The following is a 23,713-nucleotide window of genomic DNA, read 5'->3' on the forward strand; positions in this document are numbered from 1 at the left end:
TAGGTAGCTAGCTAACACCAGTCAGCTGAATGCTATGAAATTAAGGTTAGTTAGGTTAGGTAGCTAGCTAACACCAGTCAGCTGAATGCTATGAAATTAAGGTTAGTTAGGTAGCTAGCTAACACCAGTCAGCTGAATGCTATGAAATTAAGGTTGAAGGTAGCTAGCTAACACCAGTCAGCTGAATGCTATAAGGTTAGTTCGGTAGTTAGGTAGCTAGCTAACACCAGTCAGCTGAATGCTATGAAATTAAAGTTAGTTAGGTAGCTAGGTAGCTAGCTAACACCAGTCAGCTGAATGCTATGAAATTAAGGTTAGTTGGGTAGTTAGGTCGCTAGCTAACACCAGTCAGCTGAATGCTATGAAATGAAGGTTAGTTAGGTCGCTAAGTAGCTAGCTAACTAGTCAGCTAGCGTAAAGTTATACCAGTCAGATGACTTCAACTAAGAACAACCATGACCACAACACAAACCATAGCCGAGAAATCAAATTGCTTTGTTAAGAAATAGTAAGCTAGTTATGAATTGCATATACAGTGCATTCGGAAAGTATTCAAGACCCCTAGATTTTTTCCCACATTTTATTACGTTACAGCCTTATTCTAAAATTGATTAAATACTTTTTTTTCTTCTCCTGAGGTTCTTGTAAGTATAAAAGCAAAGCTTTCTTTCATTTAATTTTTTAAAAAGCACAAAAAGGTTTCGTAACGGTATAATATCGTACTGTGGTGTATGAAGAAACCAATACTTACATTTACATTTAAGTCATTTGGCAGACGCTCTTATCCAGAGCGACTTACAAATTGGTGAATTCACCTTATGACATCCAGTGGAACAGCCACTTTACAATAGTGCATCTAAATAATTTAAGGGGGGGGGGGGGGGGTGAGAAGGATTACTTTACCCTGTATATGGTACAAATTACATTACAGTGGAAGCACCTTCTGTTTGAGAAGGTTTGAATCCTAAGCAACCTGCCTACACATAGTTTGAAGTACAATACCAACATAGCTACAGTAGCAGGTCAAAGCTGTGTGATGGAAAAACCTTGGTAGAGCATGGGTGGAGTAGGCATTGTGGTGCTCATGTGAATTTACTTATTTTTAGGTGTAACGGCTGTGAAACGGCTAGCTAGTTAGCGGTGGTGCGCGCTAAATAGCGTTTCAATCGGTGACGTCACTTGCTCTGCAAGGGCCGCGGCTTTTGTGGAGCGATGGGTAACGATGCGTTGTGGGTGACTGTTGTTGATGTGTGCAGAGGGTCCCTGGTTTGCGCCCGGGTATGGGCGAGGGACCGGTCTAAAGTTATACTGTTACATAGGCTTCAATGCCTTCACTTAAAACGTGTTATTAGGTTTAAGGTTAGGGACAAACAATCTAATGGAACTAGTTGGGCTGAAAGGTTTACCATTCTTATAGATGACTGCGTCCTCTGCAAACACTTTCCTGCGTGTAAAAGAGATGTTGGCATCTTCTCCTATGCTGACTGTGATGGTCAGGGACTCTGGCAGGAATGCAGCTAGGGGAAAATATAAACACAATGGTAGAATAAGAAACAGACAGCAGAAACCAGGAAACACAGCAGTCTGGAAGAGTTCTCCAATAATGCTTAGTTTTCTGCTAGATTTAAGTAATTGTTGTGTAACTCTTGTCACGTCGTCCACAAATATTACATAAACAACGAACAGAAATAATGTTATTGTAACTCCCTAATGGAAACAATCAAAGCCAAACAGACAGAAAGGGGGGGGGGATTAATGGTGGCACAGTTTTGCTGTGACTTCGCCGTGTGACTTAGGGTCCAGAAACGAAGGCATCAGGCAAACAAACAGTTCGACAGGAAGAAAATGTCCACGTGCCAGAAATCAACCCCGCTGTCTGTAGGCTTCACATTGTTTCGCGTTTCATTAGGGAGTCAGAATAACAGTTTATCATGCCAAAATGGAATGTGGCAGAAAACATGTCAATGGTGAACTTGTTTAATTTAAAACTTGTTTAATTTAGGAGCCAGCGAAAACCTCAAAACATAACATATATTTTTTTGCCCATAGAAAACATAGAACTGTACAGTCTAGAACACAATATCAATGCGTTATTACCTTCATTCAGCATCTTGTAAGTATATATCTGATTTTTGTCACTCTTTTTGGCCCTGCAGTAGAATTCTCCAAAGATATCACTGCGAGTTTTCCATTCGATCTTGGAGGCATGGTGGTAGGCTGTGTCAGGGCTGACAGGCAGGCTCTGGGGGTGGGTCAGGGGGAAGTCACGGCCCATACCTAACGGACATGTACATGTTCAAAATGGGTTGGAAATACAATAACTACACAATAACACATTTTAATGTAACAAGAAAGTGTATGGTAAAAAAAAAACAACGAAAAAGTCTACAAATTTCAATTGTAATTGGAAACATGTTATTTGACATGCCAACGGAACATGTTAGAATTTGCAAACGGGAATGTGTTCATCTTGTGTGAAAGTCCCATCCTCATTACCCAGGGTACTGCTGGAGCTGGATGTAACAATGTCCTGCCGGGAGGTCCAGTCACTACTGACACAATGGAGGGAGGAGTCTGATGATGTCACCATGGGGTCAGGGTTCACCAAGGTCAGGTCCGCTATGTCTAGGGCATCACCTGGGACAGACAGACAGACAGACAGACAGACAGACAGACAGACAGACAGACAGACAGACAGACAGACAGACAGACAGACAGACAGACAGATAGACAGACAGACAGACAGAGACAGACAGACAGACAGACAGACAGACAGACAGACAGACAGACACAGACAGACAGACAGACAGACAGACAGACAGACAGACAGACAGACAGAGACAGACCATTTACAAAAGGAGATAAGTATCAGAGATAATGAAACAAGACAAAGTGGAAATAAATGGTTTATTTGGTTGGGCTATGACATCATTAGTAAACAAAGGTGTACAGTTTCCCATCATTGACCTCTACATGATATTGGGGACAGTATCAGTGACACATTGACCTCTACATGATATTGGGGACAGTATCAGTGACACATTGACCTCTACATGATATTGGGGACAGTATCAGTGACACATTGACCTCTACATGACATTGGGGACAGTATCAGTGACACATTGACCTCTACATGATATTGGGGACAGTATCAGTGACACATTGACCTCTACATGACATTGGGGACAGTATCAGTGACACATTGACCTCTACATGATATTGGGGACATTAGTTGAATATTACTGTTGGAGCTAGGAACACAAGCATTTAGTTAGATACTACTGCACTGTTGGAGCTAGGAACACAAGCATTTAGTTAGATATTACTGCACGGGTGGAGCTAGGAACACAAGCATTTAGCTAGATATTACTGTACTGTTGGAGTTAGGAACACAAGCATTTAGCTAGATATTACTGTACTGTTGGAGCTAGAAACACAAGCATTTAGTTCAATATTACTGTTGGAGCTAGGAACACAAGCATTTAGTTAGATACTACTGCACTGTTGGAGCTAGAAACACAAGCATTTAGCTAGATATTACTGTACTGTTGGAGTTAGGAACACAAGCATTTAGCTAGATATTACTTTACTGTTGGAGCTAGAAACACAAGCATTTAGTTAGATGTTACTGCACTGTTGGAGCTAGGAACACAAGCATTTAGCTAGATATTACTGTACTGTTGGAGCTAGAAACACAAGCATTTAGCTATACCCGCAATAACATCTGATAAATATGTGTATGGACCAATAACATCTTCTAAATATGAGTATGGACCAATAACATCTGTTAAATATGTGTATGGACCAATAACATCTGTGAAATATGAGTATGTGACCCAATAACATCTGTTAAATATGAGTATGGACCAATAACATCTGCTAAATATGAGTATGGACCAATAACATCTGTTAAATATGAGTATGGACCAATAACATCTGCTAAATATGAGTATGGACCAATAACATCTGTTAAATATGAGTATGGACCAATAACATCTGTTAAATATGAGTATGGACCAATAACATCTGTTAAAAATGAGTATGGACCAATAACATCTGATAAAAATGAGTATGTGACCCAATACAATTTGATTTGATTTACTCTCTATACCGATACACTTTATATACACTTAGACAGAACTTACAGATCTGAGACCAGGTTTTGTACTTTCTGGTATCATTCAAGACAGAACATACAGATCTGAGACCAGGCTTTGTACTTTCTGGTATCATTCAAGACAGAACATACAGATCTGAGACCAGGCTTTGTACTTTCTGGTATCATTCAAGACAGAACATACAGATCTGAGACCAGGCTTTGTACTTTCTGGTATCATTCAAGACAGAACATACAGATCTGAGACCAGGCTTTGTATTTTCTGGTATCATTCAAGACAGCACACACAGATCTGGGAATGTTGTAACATAATGATGTAACTTTCCATGTATAGTATTTTATAAATGGATCTGATGGCATTAGTAGAAAGGATGACTAGTTTAATAACACATCTTCAAATATAACGAATTGGAACACAAAAGCACTCAATCCACCTGGTTGAGGATAAAAACATAGCCAAATGAAGACATAGAAGGCACAGTATATGGGTCTGTGTGAATACGTTGTGATGGAAGGTGTGTTGAGTGTTTTTTTGGTGTTTTGTAAAAGTGTGGCGTTTAAGTGAGTGAGAAAGGAAATGGTTTCATATCCCAGAACCGGTGTGTGTCTGTTGAGTAAAAGAGCTTCCAATGTTGTTCCAGATAAGGGATATCTACATTCTCCTATCGTGACGGAACGGTCCCCAACCCTATACCCTAGACACCCACCTGAGAGACCCATACACTAAAGAGGAAGTCCATATCTGTTTTATGGTTCTTCTGTAATGTAAGTTGCCTGTATGCAGACAAAACAGAAAGAGGAATGTGGTCAGAGACCTACTAGAGCAGCACAGCGCAGTCAAGACTGAGCCTGCCTGACAGGGTTGATCCTACAAAGCCAGAGCCCCCTGATATGAGCATTTCTAGGGAGTTTTCCCTAGCCACCGTGCTTCTACACCTGCATTGCTTGCTGTTTGGGGGTTTTAGGCTGAGGGGTTTCTGTACAGCACTTTGAGATATCAGCTGATGTAAGAAGGGCTTTATAAAATAAATTTGATTGAAATTTGATTGATAGGATAGCATAATATACAAGGTATTATATACAAATATAGTGGGGATTCCAGTGGGGTGCCCCCCACCCAGGTAGTGGCAGCGCTGTTAACAGGGGCACACCTGGACAATCAGAGAGGGGGACAAATTATTGTGACCTTGGTGACACTAAATAATCAAAAGGTCTGACTGTGTAACGGATGTGAAACAGCTAGCTTAGTTAGCGGTGGTGCGCGCTAAATAGCTTTTCAATCATTTGCTCTGAAGACCTTGAAGTAGTGGTTCCCCTTGCTCTGCAACGGCCGCGGCTTTTTCGATGGGTAACGATGCTTCGTGGGTGTCAGTTGTTGATGTGTGCAGAGGGTCCCTGGTTCGCGCCCGGGCATGGGCGAGGGGACGGTCTAAAGTTATACTGTTACAACTGCACAGAGATGCTTGGGAAAAAGGTCACAACGGGGGGGGACCAGCGTGTGTGTGTTTCAGGGGAACGGTGGTGGATCTGATCTCCATCACCTAGGACTTGACAATGGTTAATCAAATCTCCCCATTTTTGTCAATTTTGCTGAATCTTGCAAACAACTGTATATACGTTCGTAAATCAGGTCCTTTCTGGAGTTGGGATGGAACAACCATTGAGCGTCTGAGCTTATGGTTGTTTGTTTGTGTGTGTGTGTGTGTGTGGGATGAATCACAATAATTGTTTGCTAAAATAATAATTATTGCTTGACAAAAATGTAATGTAATGCAATGGTAATCCTGCTTATAGGTAACAATCCTTTGCATGAACTGCCGACATTACCTTATATTAATTGTTAATTATGGAAATTATATATTTTTGAATATATATATCGTTTTTTAATAGCTACAGTTGAAGTCGGAAGTTTACATACACCTTAGCCAAATACATTCTAACTCAGTTTTTCACAATTCCTGACATTTAATCCGTGTAAAAATTCCCTGTTTGACTTTGTTGCCCTTAAGCCATTTTTTTCACAACTTTGGAAGTATGCTTGGGGTCATTGTCCATTTGGAAGACCCATTTGCAACCAAGCTTTAACTTCCTGACTGATGTCTTGAGATGTTACTTCAATAAATCCACATCATTTTCCTTCCACATGATGCCATCTATTCTGTGAAGTACACCAGTCCCTCCTGCAGCTAAGCACCCCCACAACATGATGCTGCCACCTCTTGATGACAGCCATCCTCTTCAGCGCCATCTTATTTATGTGTATGTATCCATGTATGTACGACATAACATATTAACGTTTGGTGTGGTCACATAAGACAGAACGTTACCTAAGACTAATATTAAAGTAGGGTGGATGGACGTATAGCGTGAATGTCTAGCAACCCAAAGGTTGCGTGTTCGAATCTTATCACAGGAAACGTGTTACTTTGCAACTACTTAGCATGTTAGCTAACCCTTCCTCTGACCTTAACCCTTAGCTCCAGAGGTGGCACCACAGGTTCAAAAGTGGTGTGGAAAAATAAATGTGTGTCTTTTTCTCATGACCTGGTCAGGTAAAGCTCTGGTTCGTACGCTACTGTATGACAGGGTCCAATGGTAATGTGTTTTCCTCACTGGTCCAACCCGGGCCAGTTTCGCTAAAAATCTCCAGGGTTTAAATATTTTCAACATGGTGTAGTTTTGAAATGCATATGGGATCATGCAGGACTTATAGATTGATGTGCTTTCTCTCTATATTCAGATATTAAAAGGCTACATTTGGTTGTTATGATATGTATTATAAGCTGTGTAATATAATTTAGCAATGTGAGTCATTACTTTATTCTTTAGAATTGCATTGTATTAATAGCGTTCATTTTGTTTTGACAAAATAAGACACTGCCCCTTTAAGACAACTGCGTTCCAAAAGAGAGATCGTCATGGCTACAGTAGACTAGCTAAAGTGTATTTTTGTAGCTTTCTTTTTGCACACTATCAACAGTAGCCAGCATATTGCTAGTATGTTCACTGTTGAAAAGTTTACTTGTAAATCACTTTCCCCTAAAATAAACATGCCCAAATGAATAGATTGATGGGCAATTAGCTTTTCTCAGAACAGCTAGCGTGTGCTGTGCGAACGTAGCAATCAACTTCTGTATTGCACGAGTGCTCGAAAGTTGTGATTCGTGGGAGCGTAGTGGTGCTTGAATGAACAACCACTCATATTACTCAAATACAAATAGCATTACTTTGGTCTTCAATGGTAGGACTGCAACAGAGCATGTAAAGGTTGACCTGGAAAACAAATTAGCGGCCCCACACCAGATTGAAAAGTACTGGGGGAAATGCCGTCTCTTCTTTCTGACAGCTCTGCACCTTGCGAACGTTAGCGTAAGCTACCTAGACACCTAGCTAACCTAGCTAACAACCAATTGGAATTCCCAACATATCATACATACTGCAAATTCATAACATATTGTAAGAATTGCATGATTGACATGCACAAATTAATACATACCATACCAAACATAACATATCATACTCATGTGAGTGTCTCAGATTTACGTATACTATTTTACGTCTACCCCTGAGTCCAGGTTGGATGTAGCTACCCTGACAGGTTATCAGCCCGATCACATCCATCATCATTAGTTGTAGTACAATCAGGTAATACATGCAGTCTGTGGTGGTTCCCTTCCTTCCCCCTGTGTTTAACCCTAATGTATGGAATCAATGGAATGTTAATGTATCAGAGTTAATTTCATGGAGACCATGGTGAGACCCATCTGAACGCAATTGACTTGTTGTCAGTTTTCCTTCCCGGCAGCCATTGTTACTAAGTGCACCAATTTATTTTTGTCTCACATATAAAGATGGAAGCATCTGAGATGAATCTGCATTGTTCAAAACAAAATGCCAATGCAGTGTCATAGCTCTGACATGACCATGACCAGAACTATTCCTCTAGCTGTAAATCAGCAACAGCTCTACTCTCCTTTCAAGTGACTAGTGGGGGATATCCATCCACCTAAAGTACACTGACCAGTTGGTCAGGCAGGAATGATGGGTCAGTGTTTCAAAGCCGTTCTGGCTTTGCCTGTTACAGAGACAGACAGAGAGCGAGAGCGAGAGAGAGAGAGAGAGAGAAATCCATGATGTACACAATAAGTGTGCAGTTAAAATTGGCAAAAAAAACCACACTGGCTTCGTTTGTCAGGGCTGGAGGATGAGACAGGGATGCAGCCTGAGCCTCACACTTCAACATACATGGGGCCTCACACTTCAACATACATGGGGCCTCCAGAGTGGCGCAGCAGTCTAAGGCACTGGAGTGCTTGAGGCGTCACTACAGACCCAGGTTCAATCCCAGGCTGTGTCACAGCCAGCCATGACCAAGAGCACAATTGGACCAGCATCGCCCGGGTTAGAAGACGGTTTGGCTGGATGGGCTTTACTTGGCTCATCGCTCTCTAGCAACTCCTTGTGGCGAGCCAGGTACCTGCAGGCTGACTTCAGTTGTCAGTTGGATGGTGTTTCCTCTGACATGTCGCAGGCAGGTGTTAAGAAGCACGGTTAGAGGATGCATAACTCCACCTTCCACAGCCAGTTGGGGAGTTGCAGTGATGAGACAAGATTGTAATTGGATATCATTGAAGAAGAGGGGACAATACACAAGAAAAAGCATATACAATACGTTGGACACCTGTTCATCGAACATATTTTTCCAAAATCATTGGCATTAATATGGAGTTGGTTCCCCTTTTGCTGCTATAACAGCCTCCACTCTTCTGGGAAGGATTTCCACTAGATGTTGGAACATTGCTGTGATAACAGCCTGCACTCTTCTGGGAAGGCTTTCCACTAGATGTTGGAACATTGCTGCTATAACAGCCTCCACCCTTCTGGGAAGGCTTTCCACTAGATGTTGGAACATTGCTGCTATAACAGCCTGCACTCTTCTGGGAAGGCTTTCCACTAGATGTTGGAACATTGCTGCTATAACAGCCTCCACTCTTCTGGGAAGGCTTTCCACTAGATGTTGGAACATTGCTGCTATAACAGCCTCCACTATTCTGGGAAGGCTTTCCGCTAGATGATGGAAAATTGCTGCGGGGACTTGCTCCCATTCAGCCACAAGAGTATTAGTGAGGTCGGGCACTGATGTTGGGCGATTAGGCCTGGCTCGCAGTCAGCGTTCCAATTCATCGATGGGGTTGAGGTCAGGGCTTTGTGCAGGCCAGTCAAGTTCTTTCACACAGAACTCGACAAACCATTTCTGTATGGACCTCGCTCTGTGCACAGGGGATTGTCATGCTGAAATAGGAATAGGCCTTCCCCAAACTGTTGCCACAAAGTTGGAAGCACAGAATAGTCTAGAATGTCATTGTATGCTGTAGCGTTAAGATTTCCCTTCACAGGAACTAAAGCAAACCATGAAAAACAGCCCCAGACCATTATTCCTCCTCCACCAAACTGCCAGATGGTGAAGTGTGAGTCATCACTCCAGAGAACAGGTTTCCACTGCTCCAGAGAACAGGTTTCCACTGCTCCAGAGAACAGGTTTCCACTGCTCCAGAGAGCACGTTTCCACTGCTCCAGAGAACACGTTTCCACTGCTCCAGAGAACAGGTTTCCACTGCTCCAGAGAACACGTTTCCACTGCTCCAGAGAGCACGTTTCCACTGCTCCAGAGGACACGTTTCCACTGCTCCAGAGAACACGTTTCCACTGCTCCAGAGGACACGTTTCCACTGCTCCAGAGAGCACGTTTCCACTGCTCCAGAGAACAGGTTTCCACTGCTCCAGAGAGCACGTTTCCACTGCTCCAGAGAGCACGTTTCCACTGCTCCAGAGAGCACGTTTCCACTGCTCCAGAGAGCACGTCTCCACTGCTCCAGAGAACAGGTTTCCACTGCTCCAGAGAGCACGTTTCCACTGCTCCAGAGAGCACGTTTCCACTGCTCCAGAGAGCACGTTTCCACTACTCCAGAGTCCAATGGCAGTGAGCTTTACACCACTTCAGTCGATGCTTGGTGATCTTATGCTTGTGTGCAGCTGCTCGGCCACGGAAACCCATTTCATGAAGCTCCCGACATTGGACAAATTATTTTTACGCTTCAGCACTCTGTTCTGTGATCATGTGAGGTACCATTTCGCAGCTGAGCTGTTGTTGCTCCAAGACATTTCCACTTCACAATAACAGCACTTACAGATGACCGGGGCAGCTCTAGCAGGGCAGAAATTTCATGAACTGACGTGTTGGAAAGGTGGCATCCTATGACGGTGCCACATTGATCACGTTAAAAGTCATTGAGCTCTTCAGTAAGGCCATTCTACTGCCAATGTTTGTCTATGGAGATTGCATGGCTGTGTGCTTGATTGTATACACCTGCCAGCAACGGGTGTGACTGAAATAGCTATATCCACTAATTTGAAGTGGTGTCCACATACTTTTGTATATATAGTGTATATCAATGAATTGGTGAGTGCACTAGAACAGTCTCACCCTACTAGAATCTGAAGTCAAATGTCTACTGTTTGCTGATGATCTGGTGCTTCTGACCCCAAACAAGGAGGGCCAACAGCAGCACATAGATCTTCTGCACAGATTCTGTCAGACCTGGGCCCTTCTTGGTTGGGGACAGAAGCATCAGAACATAATGGTTGCCAGAACCATATATGCTAATTCCATCTAGACGCCGTTGCCCTAGAAAACACAAAAAACAATACCTACCTCAGCCTAAACATTAGCACCACAGGTAACTTCCACAAAGCTGTGAACGATCTGAGAGACAAGGCAAGAAGGGCATTCTATGCCATCAAAAGGAACATAAACTTTGACATACCAATTAGGATCTGGCTAAAAATACTTGAATCAGTTATAGAACCCATTGCCGTTTAGGGTTGTGAGTATAACAGTATAGCTTCCGTCCCTCTCCTCGCCTTGAACCTCTGCACACACAGACAACTGACACCCACAAGGTCTGGGGTCCGCTCACAAACCAAGAATTCACTAAATAGGACAAACACAAAATTGAGGCCTCTGCAAAAATATCCTCAGTTCACAACGTAGAGCACCAGATAATGCATGCAGAGCAGAATTAGGCCGATACCCGCTAATTATCAAAATCCAGAAAGAGACGTTAAACTCTACAACCACCTAAAAGGAAGCAATTCCCAAACCTTCCATAACAAAGCCATCACCTACAGAGAGATGAACCTGGAGAAGAGTCCCCTAAGCAAGCTGGTCCTGGGGCTCTGTTCACAAACACAAACAGACCCCACAGAGCACCAGAACAGCAACACAATTAGACCCAACCATGCCACGAGGAAACAAAAAGATAATTACTTGACACATTGGAAAGAATTTACCAAAAAACAGAGCAAACTAGAATGCGATTTGGCTCTAAAGAGAGAGTACACAATGGCAGAATACCTGACCTCTGTGACTGACCCAAATTTAAGGGACTCTTTGACTATGTACAGACTCAGTGAGCATAGCCTTGCTATTGAGAAAGGCTGCCGCAGGCAGACCTGGCTCTCAAGAGAAGACAGGCTATGTGCACACTGCCCACAACATGAGGAGGAAACTGAGCTGCACTTCCTAAACTCCTGCCAAATGTATGAACATATTAGAGACACATATTTCCCTTAGATAACAGAATTAGAAAAACAAACCCAATTTTGATAAAATCACATATCACATACTGAGTGAAATACCACAATTGTGCCATCACAGCAAGAAGATTTGTGACCTGTTGCCACAAGAAAAGGTCAAGCAGTGAACAACAAACAACATTGTAAATACAACCCATATTTATATCTTTATTCATTTGGAATTTCGTGAGGGTAATGTTTACTGTTCATTTTTTATTGTTGATTTCACATTTGTTTATTATCTATTTCACTTGCTTTGGCGATGTTAACATATGTTTCTCATGCCAATAAAGCTCTTAAATTGAATTGAATGAGAGAGAGAGACCATATGGAAGAGATCATGGTACTGTTATGCAGCTAGCCCTCTGATGGTCTGACCTCTTGACACACACACACACACACACACACACACACTCACAGCCTGCAGTGTATCAACCCCCTGGACAGAGAGAGATGTGTGAAGTTTCTCACATGCTGTGCATCCACTGCAGGATCCTGACAAACACATCATTTACTCAGGAAGAATAGTCACAACTCTCATATTACCTCATATCGCCTTTCAGTCTGCAGCGACCGTATAAAACCATCCTTCATATGAAACATCTTGGGCCTTTCTGTTGATCCTAGAATACTGTATGACCTCTGTTGATTCTAGAGTACTGTATGACCTCTGTTGATCCTAGAATACTGTATGACCTCTGTTGATCCTAGAATACTGTATGACCTCTGTTGATCCTAGAATACTGTATGACCTCTGTTGATCCTAGAATACTGTTTGACCTCTGTTGATCCTAGAATACTGTATGACCTCTGTTGCTCCTAGAATACTGTATGACCTCTGTTGATCCTAGAATACTGTATGACCTCTGTTGATCCTAGAATACTGTTTGACCTCTGTTGATCCTAGAATACTAGATCAAATCCCAGAGCTGACAAAATTTTAAAAAATCTGTTGTTCTGCCCCTGAACAAGGAAGTTAACCCATTGTTCCTAGGCTGTCATTGAAAATAAGAATTTGTTCTTAACTGACTTGCCTGGTTAAATAAAGATAAAATAATATCTTCACCTTTGCTGACATGATCTTAGTAAAGCAGGAAAATTCAGCTAAGATCAAGTGAATAGAATGTTCTGGTCCTGACATGTCATTTCCCTTGTAGCTACTGTTATAAAGCATTCCTTCCTGTTAATGTTCAGGAAACCTCACCCTGCTATTGTTGTTGAAGTAAGAACAGTCCTGAGGACTCCTGACAACCAGGGTGGAGGTTTATAGAGGGAAGAACAGTCCTGAGGACTCCTGACAACCAGGGTGGAGGTTTATAGAGGGAAGAACAGTCCTGAGGACTCCTGACAACCAGGGTGGAGGTTTATAGAGGGAAGAACAGTCCTGAGGACTCCTGACAACCAGGGTGGAGGTTTATAGGGGGAAGAACAGTCCTGAGGACTCCTGACAACCAGGGTGGAGGTTTATAGAGGAAGAACAGTCCTGAGGACTCCTGACAACCAGGGTGGAGGTTTATAGAGGGAAGAACAGTCCTGAGGACTCCTGACAACCAGGGTGGAGGTTTATAGAGGGAAGAACAGTCCTGAGGACTCCTGACAACCAGGGTGGAGGTTTATAGAGGGAAGAACAGTCCTGAGGACTCCTGACAACCAGGGTGGAGGTTTATAGAGGGAAGAACAGTCCTGAGGACTCCTGACAACCAGGGTGGAGGTTTATAGAGGGAAGAACAGTCCTGAGGACTCCTGACAACCAGGGTGGAGGTTTATAGGTGGAGGTTTATAGAGGGAAGAACAGTCCTGAGGACTCCTGACAACCAGGGTGGAGGTTTATAGAGGGAAGAACAGTCCTGAGGACTCCTGACAACCAGGGTGGAGGTTTATAGAGGGAAGAACAGTCCTGAGGACTCCTGACAACCAGGGTGGAGGTTTATAGAGGGAAGAACAGTCCTGAGGACTCCTGACAACCAGGGTGGAGGTTTATAGAGGGAAGAACAGTCCTGAGGACTCCTGACAACCAGGGTGGAGGTTTATAGAGGGAAGAACAGTCCTGAGGACTCCTGACAACCAGGGTGGAGGTTTAGGGTGGAGGTTTATAGGGAAGAACAGTCCTGAGGACTCCTGACAACCAGGGTGGAGGTTTATAGAGGGAAGAACAGTCCTGAGGACTCCTGACAACCAGGGTGGAGGTTTATAGAGGGAAGAACAGTCCTGAGGACTCCTGACAACCAGGGTGGAGGTTTATAGAGGGAAGAACAGTCCTGAGGTGACAACCAGGGTGGAGGTTTATAGAGGAAGAACAGTCCTGAGGACTCCTGACAACCAGGGTGGAGGTTTATAGAGGGAAGAACAGGGACTCCTGACAACCAGGGTGGAGGTTTATAGAGGGAAGAACAGTCCTGAGGACTCCTGACAACCAGGGTGGAGGTTTATAGAGGGAAGAACAGTCCTGAGGACTCCTGACAACCAGGGTGGAGGTTTATAGAGGGGAAGAACAGTCCTGAGGACTCCTGACAACCAGGGTGGAGGTTTAAAGGGAAGAACAGTCCTGAGGACTCCTGACAACCAGGGTGGAGGTTTATAGGGGAAGAACAGTCCTGAGGATTACAACCAGGGTGGAGGTTTATAGAGGGAAGAACAGTCCTGAGGACTCCTGACAACCAGGGTGGAGGTTTATAGAGGGAAGAACAGTCCTGAGGACTCCTGACAACCAGGGTGGAGGTTTATAGAGGGAAGAACAGTCCTGAGGACTCCTGACAACCAGGGTGGAGGTTTATAGAGGGAAGAACAGTCCTGAGGACTCCTGACAACCAGGGTGGAGGTTTATAGAGGGAAGAACAGTCCTGAGGACTCCTGACAACCAGAACAGTCCTGAGGACTCCTGACAACCAGGGTGGAGGTTTATAGAGGGAAGACCAGTCCTGAGGACTCCTGACAACCAGGGTATGAGGTTTATAGGGGGATGTGCTACATTTTGTTCTTACGGCATTTATTTTTTAAATAAATCTAATACTAAAGTATCACATCAAATCCAATTGATTTAAAGGCCTAGGAGCCACATTTTAATATGAACGGATTAATCTCTTAATTTACGTACAGTTGAAGTCGGAAGATTACATACACTTAGGTTGGAGTCATTAAAACTCGTATTTCAACCACTCCACAAATTTCTTGTTAACAAACTATAGTTTTGGCAAGTCAGTTAGGACATCTACTTTGTACATGACACAAGTAATTTTCCACCAATTGTTTACAGACAGATTATTTCATTTATAATTCACTGTATCACAATTCCAGTGGTTCAGAAGTTTACATACACTAAGTTGACTGTGCCTTTAAACTGCTTGGAAAATTCCAGAAAATTATGTCATGGCTTTAGAAGCTTCTGATGGGCTAATTGACATTTTGAGTCAATTGGAGGTGTACCTGTGGATGTATTTCAAGGCCTACCTTCAAACTCAGTGCCTCTTTGTTTGACATCATGGGAAAATCAAAAACAAATCAGCCAAGAACTCAGAAAAATAATTGTAGACCTCCACAAGTCTGGTTCATCCTTGGGAACAACTTCCAAATGCCTGAAGGTACCACGTTCATCTGTACAAACAATAGTACGCAAGTATAAACACCATGGGACCGCGCAGCCGTCATACCGCTCAGGAAGGAGACGCGTTCTGTCTCCTAGAGATGAACGTACTTTGGTGAGAAAAGTGCAAATAAATCCCAGAACAACAGCAAAGGACCTTGTGAAGATGCAGGAGGAAACAGGTACAAAAGTATCTATATCCACAGTAAAACGAGTCATATATCGACATAACCTGAAAGGCCGCTCAGCAAGGAAGAAGCCACTGCTCCAAAAGCGCCATAAAAAAATGCCAGACTACAGTTTGCAACTGCACATGGGGACAAAGATCTTACTTTTTGGAGAAATGTCCTCTGGTCTGATGAAACAAAAATAGAACTGTTTGGCAATAATGACCATCGTTATGTTTGGAGGAAAAAGGGGGAGGCTTGCAAGCCGAAGAACACCATCCCAACCGTGAAGCACGGGGGTGGCAGCATCATGTTGTGGGGGTGCTTTGCTGCAGGAGGGACTGGTGCACTTCACAAAATAGATGGCTTCATGAGAAAGGAAAATTATGTGGATTTATTGAAGCAACATCTCAAGACATCCGTCAGGAAGTTAAAGCTTGGTCGCAAATGGGTCTTCCAAATGGACAATGACCCCAAGCGTCCTTCCAAAAGTTGTGGCAAAAAGGCTTAAGGACAACAAAGTCAAGATATTGGAGTGGCCATCACAAAGCCCTGACCTCAATCCTATAGAAGATGTGTGGGCAGAACTGAAAAAGCGTGTGCGAGCAAGGAGGCCTACAAACGTGACTCAGTTACACCAGCTCTGTCAGGAGGAATGGGCCAAAAATCACCCAACTTATGGAAGGCTACCCAAAACGTTTGACCCAAGTTAAACACTGTAAAGGCAATGCTACAAAATACTAGTTGAGTGAATGTAAACTTCTGACTGGGAATGTGATGAAATAAGTAAAAGCTGAAATAAATAATTCTCTCTACTATTATTCTGACATTTCACATTCTTGAATGTGCGGCAACGCACGCCTCCAACTCAATCATCAAGTTTGCGGACGACACAACAGTGGTAGGCTTGATTACCAACAACGACGAGACGGCCTACAGGGAGGAGGTGAGGAACACTCCCCCTATCCACATCGATGGAACAGAAGTGGAGAGGGTAGTAAGTTTTAAGTTCCTCAGCATACACATCACAGACAAACTGAATTGGTCCACTCACACAGACAGCATCGTGAAGAAGGCGCAGCAGCGCCTCTTCAACCTCAGGAAGCTGAAGAAATTCGGCTTGTCAACAAAAGCACTCACAAACTTCTACAGATGCACTATCGAGAGCATCCTGGCGGGCTGTATCACCGCCTGGTATGGCAACTGCTCCGCCCACAACCGTAAGGCTCTCCAGAGGGTAGTGAGGTCTGCACAACGTATCACCGGGGGCAAACTACCTTCCTTCCAGGACACCTACACCACCCGATGTTACAGGAAGGCCACAAAGATCATCAAGGACAACACCCACCCGAGCCACTGCCTGTTCACCCCGCTATCATCCAGAAGGCGAGTTCAGTACAGGTGCATCAAAGCTGGGACCGAGAGACTGAAAAACAGCTTCTATCTCAAGGCCATCAGACTGTTAAACAGCAACCACTAACATTGAGTGGCTGCTGACAACACACTGACTCAACTCCAGCCACTTCAATAATGGGAATTGATGGGAAAGGATGTAAAATATATCACTAGCCACTTTAAACAATGCTACCTAATATAATGTTTACATACCCTACATTATTCATCTCATATGTATACGTATATACTGTACTCTATCATCTACTGCATCCTTATGTAATACATGTATCACTAGCCACTTTAACTATGCTACTTTGTTTACATACTCATCTCATATGTATATACTGTGCTCGATACCATCTACTGTATCTTGCCTATGCTGCTCTGCACCATCACTCATTCATATCTTTATGTACATATTTTTTATCCCCTTACACTGTGTATAAGAAATTAGTTTTGGAATTGTTAGTTAGATTACTTGTTGGTCATTACTGCATTGTCGGAACTGGAAGCACAAGCATTTTGCACAAGCATTCCATAGGGCTCTGGTCTAAAGTAGTGCACTATATAGGGAATAGGGTTCCATAGGGCTCTGGTCTAAAGTAGTGCACTATATATAGGGAATAGGGTTCCATAGGGCTCTGGTCTAAAGTAGTGCACTATAATAGGGAATAGGGTTCCATAGGGCTCTGGTCTAAAGTAGTGCACTATAATAGGGAATAGGGTTCCATAGGGCTCTGGTCTAAAGTAGTGCACTATAATAGGGAATAGGGTTCCATAGGGCTCTGGTCTAAAGTAGTGCACTATAATAGGGAATAGGGTTCCATAGGGCTCTGGTCTGGACTCACCCTCAGTTATACACACGCAGATGATTACGGGCGTTTCTGTTGTTGTGTTCATGCAGGGTGAAGTGTAGGGGATTGGAGGGATGCTGTCATGGCTGCCTTCCAACTAGAGTTAAAGTAGGGTGTGTGTGTGTGTGTGTGTGTGTGTGTGTGTGTGTGTGTGTGTGTGTGTGTGTGTGTGTGTGTGTGTGTGTGTGTGTGTGTGTGTGTGTGTGTGTGTGTGTGTGTGTGTGTGTGTGTGTGTGTGTGTGTGTGTGTGTGTGTGTGTGTGTGGCAGACAGGCAGGCAGGCAGGCAGACAGACAGACAGACAGACAGGAGGCTGGATATTTTACTATGACATGGTTTGCTACAAGAGTTTCTTTCTAACCTATAATACTATCATCTCAATGTCCACAACGTTTATGTGTAAACTGGAGTTTCTTTCTAACCTATAAACCTCAATTATATACTATCATCTCAATTATGTTTAAACTGGTTTGGGACAGTCGTAAGGTCATGTGCTACACGTCTCAGATATAAATACATGGTGCTATTTAAAGAACATGAAACCTGAACGGGAATAAAACAGATATTTCATTTCATCAACATGGTTGGATGTTCACTGAGCATTAAACATGACATTTCTTCCTTTCTGATTGCTGTTTCATATGAAATCTATTCTCAGACCTCCGCTGTGTGTGTTTAATTTCTGTTCAAGGAAAATCTCGTTTTTTTTCATCTGCAGGTGGTCTCCCCATATCTCTCTCTGCAGAGTCCCCCCCCCCCCACCACCACCACCTTCCACACTGTCTGTTCTAAATGGCACCCTATGCCCAGGGCTCTGGTGGTCCAAAGTAGTGCACTATCAGAAGTAGTGCACTATGTGGGACACAGCATGTTGTTTGGACAGACGACACACCCTGAAGTCACTGAGATAAGGTCAAAACTCATCTGAACAAAAAATGAAAGGGCTCTATTTTCAGACAATTGTCCATTTCGACCTATTGTTAAAGCCAGTGCTGTTCTGTTTTTCCAAACACAAACGCCGGGATTGGTAATTTACCTGCGTTAAATGAGTTTTCACTGAGATGGGAGGCAATATCTGAGGTGTGTTCTTAAAAAGTGTGTGTGCCAAAGTGCCGATTTCAGTATTCACTGGTGGGGATGTTTAAGACAAACCAAAAGACGATCCGCCAATGTTCTCCAAAAATTACATATCCAAATCCAACTGCCTGTAGTTCAGGCCCTAAAGCAAGGATATGCATTTTGAACTTTGAACTTTGAGAGAATATAACACAATATATCTGGTAAAAGATCATACAGAGGGGAAAACAACAACTATTCTTTTGTAAAAAAATTGTACCATCATCTTTGAAATGCAAAAGGCCATAATGTATAATTCCAGCCCAGCTGGAATTTAGATTTTGGCCACTAGATGGTAGCAGTGTATGTGCACAGTTTGACTGATCCAATGAACCATTGCATTCCTGTTCTAAAAATATTATATCAAGATTTCCCAAATGTGCCTAATTTGTTTATTAATAACTTTTCATGTTCAAAACTGTGCAGTCTCCTCAAACAATAGCATGGTATTATTTCACTGTAATAGCTACTGTAAATTGGACCGTGCAGTTAGAGTAACAAGAATTTAAGCTTTCTGCCAATATCAGACATGTCTATGTCCTGGGAAATGTTCTAGTTACTTACAACCTCATGCTAATCGCATTAGCCTACGTTAGCTCAACCTCATGCTAATCGCATTAGCCTACGTTAGCTCAACCTCATGCTAATCACATTAGCCTACATTAGCTCAACCTCATGCTAATCACATTAGCCTACGTTAGCTCAACCTCATGCTAATCACATTAGCCTACGTTAGCTCAACCTCATGCTAATCACATTAGCCTACGTTAGCTCAACCGTTCCTTGGAAGGGACACCATTCCCAAAGAAGTTTTAAGCAGTAATACAATTGGTTATGGCATTGATGTTGACAACTGAAGCACAGCCTATCCATCCATGACACACAGTGACCATAAGTGTGCACATGGAACAAGCGAGATGTAGTTTTTAACATAGACATTTAAAAAAAGAAAATTATTAAAAACCAAGCATAGCTTCCCAATGGAACCCTGTCCCTGTATTCCAGTGGGACCCTGTCCCTATATTACAGTGGGACCCTGTCCCTAGATCTCAGTGGCACCCTGTCCCTATATTCCAGTGGGACCCTGTCCCTATATTTCAGTGGGACCCTGTCCCTATATCCCAGTGGGACCCTGTCCCTATACTCCAGTGGGACCCTGTCCCTATATTCCAGTGGGACCCTGTCCCTATATCCCAGTGGGACCCTGTCCCTATATTCCAGTGGGACCCTGTCCCTATATTCCAGTGGGACCCTGTCCCTATACTCCAGTGGGACCCTGTCCCTATATCCCAGTGGGACCCTGTCCCTATACCCCAGTGGGACTCTGTCCCTATATCCCAGTGGGACCCTGTCCCTATACCCCAGTGGGACTCTGTCCCTATATCCCAGTGGGACCCTGTCCCTATACCCCAGTGGGACCCTGTCCCTATATCCCAGTGGGACCCTGTCCCTATACTCCTGTCCCTATATCCCAGTGGGAACCTGTCCCTATATCCCAGTGGGACCCTGTCCCTATACCCCAGTGGGACCCTGTCCCTATACCCCAGTGGGACCCTGTCCCTATATCCCAGTGGGACCCTGTCCCTATACCCCAGTGGGACCCTGTCCCTATGCCCCAGTGGGACCCTGTCCCTATATCCCAGTGGGACCCTGTCCCTATACTCCAGTGGGAACCTGTCCCTATATCCCAGTGGGACCCTGTCCCTATATCCCAGTGGGACCCTGTCTCTATACCCCAGTGGGACCCTGTCCCTATACCCCAGTGGGACCCTGTCCCTATACCCCAGTGGGACCCTGTCCCTATACCCAGTGGGACCCTGTCCCTATACCCCAGTGGGACCCTGTCCCTATATCCCAGTGGGACCCTGTCCCTATATCCCAGTGGGACCCTGTCCCTATATCCCAGTGGGACCCTGTCCCTATATCCCAGTGGGACCCTGTCCCTATACCCCAGTGGGACCCTGTCCCTATACCCCAGTGGGACCCTGTCCCTATACCCCAGTGGGAACCTGTCCCTTTATTCTGCACTACATTTGAGCAGAGCCCTATTAGCGAAATTATTCTGTCGTTATAGCATCTTTAGGTTGATACAATACTGTTGCTTTGTTGTACACTCACAGTCATTTAAATTGCTTCAGTAAAACTGTCACATTTTCATAGTAACTGAGGTAGGTATCAGTGGTGTGTATTCATGGTTACCAAGGGAAGGTCAGGCTTCCCCCTAACTTTGACCAAGAAAAAAATATAAATACTTTTATCTCTCTTTGTTTTCATATATTTTCCTTCAATTCACAAGAGAGCGAAACAGCGCCCCTCTGTCTCTGTATGTGTAGCCCATATATCTGATGCTGTCTGGTCAAAAAGAGTATGACATTGTTGCCGCCAGTAGCGTTTAATTTTTAATTTTATTTTATTTATCCGTTATTTTACCAGGTAAGTTGACTGATGACACATTCTCATTTACAGCAACAACCTGGTGAATAGTTACAGGGGAGAGGAGGGGGATGAATGAGCCAACTGTAAACTGAGGATTATTAGGTGGCCGTGATGGTTTGAGGGCCAGATTGGGAATTTAGCCAGGACACCAGGGTTCACACCCCTACTCTTACGATAAGTGCCATGTGATCTTTAATGACCTCAGAGAGTCAGGACACCCGTTTAACGCTTAAACGTTTAATGCAAGGGAAGCTAGCGAGCTCTTGGCCTCCCTTGATTAAAAAAATACATAAAATAATAGCCAATCAGCGTTGAGCTCAACGGAGTGAGCTCAACTGTGATTGGTCCTGGCACACCAAAAAAAAAGTTTTAAGGGAAGCCAGTTTGTATTTGGCTTCATTCCAATCACAGAGCAAGACGTCATCGATAGAAACAACTTGAATTGTTGCATCTCGTTGTGTTGTAGGCCTCCAGTGGCTAGCTAACTAAAATTGTCCCTTTCCTAAATTAGCCATGCATGAAGATAGGGATTTGGACTTGTGGTTTTACTTAATTATTCCTAATGGCCAATGATTATAACGGCAATTCTGATCCAACCATTAATTCATAGATTGTTGAGCCCCTGGCCTGAGAGGATGGAAGTTCAATATGTAGCTAGATGTAGAAGGCTAATGTGAACTAGCTAACGTTTCCCATGAATGGAAGTTAGACTAGCGAGCAAGAATTTTAGCCAAGTAGCCTGGGACATCAAAGACTAAAAGCTTCTATTGTATGACAGAGTGATAGACCGTTCAGTCAACATGAAAGAGAGGAGGAAGGCATTGGCATTTCTCTAGGGTGAGTCAACATGTTTTTCTACTTGCACAAACGCACATACACAGAGAAACCAGAACCATTGACAGCCACATCATATTTAGCTTACGTTGATTGGTCTAAATTGTTTTTGTTATCTTTTAAGTTCTCACAGTATTAGACTAAACAGGGGTGTTTTGATGTTGAAATGTTGAAGTTGAAATGGTGCTGGAATAATGGAGGCAGCTTTACTAACTCTCTATGGTTCTAAATGAATAGTTGTTTAGTGGTCTGAAAATGTCAGAAACATGACATTTCTTGACCCCTGCAGCAGGTCATGTAACTGTTTGTTATATGCAATATTTGCTTTGTGGACTTCATCAGACAGATGTTGTTCTCTGGTTTTGTAATGAAACAAAGGTGTGGTTGAATTTATTCTACCACTGTGTCTTCTTCTTGTCTATGCTTTTAGGCCTTTATATCACAGTGGCATATGAACTAACATGTTATAGAACAAACTCACGTATCACAACACAGATGTTGTAAAAAGGGTTTTGTGCTTTCTGGCTTCCCCGGTGATTTTACTCTGCTACTGCGAGGTGTTAACCATCGACCATGTCTGGCCCACATGGTGTCAGATCATAGAAACAGAACCAGATAGAGACTATCTCTATCTATCTCTACAGATCATAGAAACAGAACCAGATCGAGACTATCTCTATCTATCTCTACAGATCATAGAAACAGAACCAGATAGAGACTATCTCTATCTATCTCTACAGTGCCTTCAGAAAGTATTCATACCCCTTCACTTATTCCACATTTCATTGTGTTACAGCCTGAATTTAAAATGGATTAAATAGGTGTTTTCCCCCTCACTCATCTACACACACAATACCCCATAATGACAAAGTGAAAATATGTTTATAGAAATGTTTGCAAATGTATAGAAAATTAAATACAGAAATCACTCATTTATATAAGAATTCATACCCCTGAGTCAATACATGTTATAATCTAAGAGTCTTTCTGGGTAAGTCTCTAAGAGCGTTGAGTCTTTCTGGGTAAGTCTCTAAGAGCTGTGAGTCTTTCTGGGTAAGTCTCTAAGAGCTGTGAGTCTTTCTGGGTAAGTCTCTAAAGAGTCTTTCTTTCTAAGAGCACACCTGGATTGTGTCTCAAGCTTGTCTTTCCCATTATTCTTTTCAAACTAAGTCTTAAGAGCAAACTCAAAATGGTTGTCTTTCTGATCATTGTCTTTCTGGACAACTTCAAACTCAAAATGGTTGTTGATCATTGCTCGACAACCAATTTTCAGGTCTTGCCATAGATTGTCATGTAGATTTAAGTCAAAACTGTAACTCGACTCAGGAACATTCACTGTATTCTTGGTAAGCAACTCCAGTGTATTCATCTCCCAGTGTCTGGTGGAAAGCAGACTGAACCAGGTTTTCCTCTAGGATTTTGCCTGTGCTTAGCTCCATTCTGTTGATTTTTTATCCTGAAAAACTCCCCTGTCCTTATCGATTAAAAGCATACCCATAACATGATGCAGCCACCACTATGTTTGAAAATATGGAGAGTGGTACTCAGTAATTTGTTGAATTAAATTTGCCCCAACCATA

The 23,713-nt window shown here is 43.2% G+C and overlaps 1 protein-coding gene across 3 annotated transcripts in view; it reads right to left on the bottom strand.

The window, feature by feature from the left end:
- The window catches only part of LOC135548041 (angiopoietin-1 receptor-like), a 76,327-nt gene that overhangs the window by 45,687 nt on the left and 6,927 nt on the right, over positions 1–23,713 (bottom strand). For all 3 annotated transcript variants that reach the window (XM_064977237.1, XM_064977236.1, XM_064977238.1), the window contains exons 2-4: positions 2,497–2,637; positions 2,098–2,277; positions 1,407–1,517 (exon numbers count right to left, since the gene is read on the bottom strand). In XM_064977237.1, coding sequence (XP_064833309.1) covers positions 1,407–1,517; positions 2,098–2,277; positions 2,497–2,637 — 432 coding nt within the window. The remainder of the gene's footprint in view (positions 1–1,406; positions 1,518–2,097; positions 2,278–2,496; positions 2,638–23,713) is intronic.

The sequence above is a fragment of the Oncorhynchus masou genome, chromosome 11, assembly GCF_036934945.1.
Source record: "Oncorhynchus masou masou isolate Uvic2021 chromosome 11, UVic_Omas_1.1, whole genome shotgun sequence".
In the NCBI taxonomy this organism is placed as follows: Eukaryota; Metazoa; Chordata; class Actinopteri; order Salmoniformes; family Salmonidae; genus Oncorhynchus; species Oncorhynchus masou.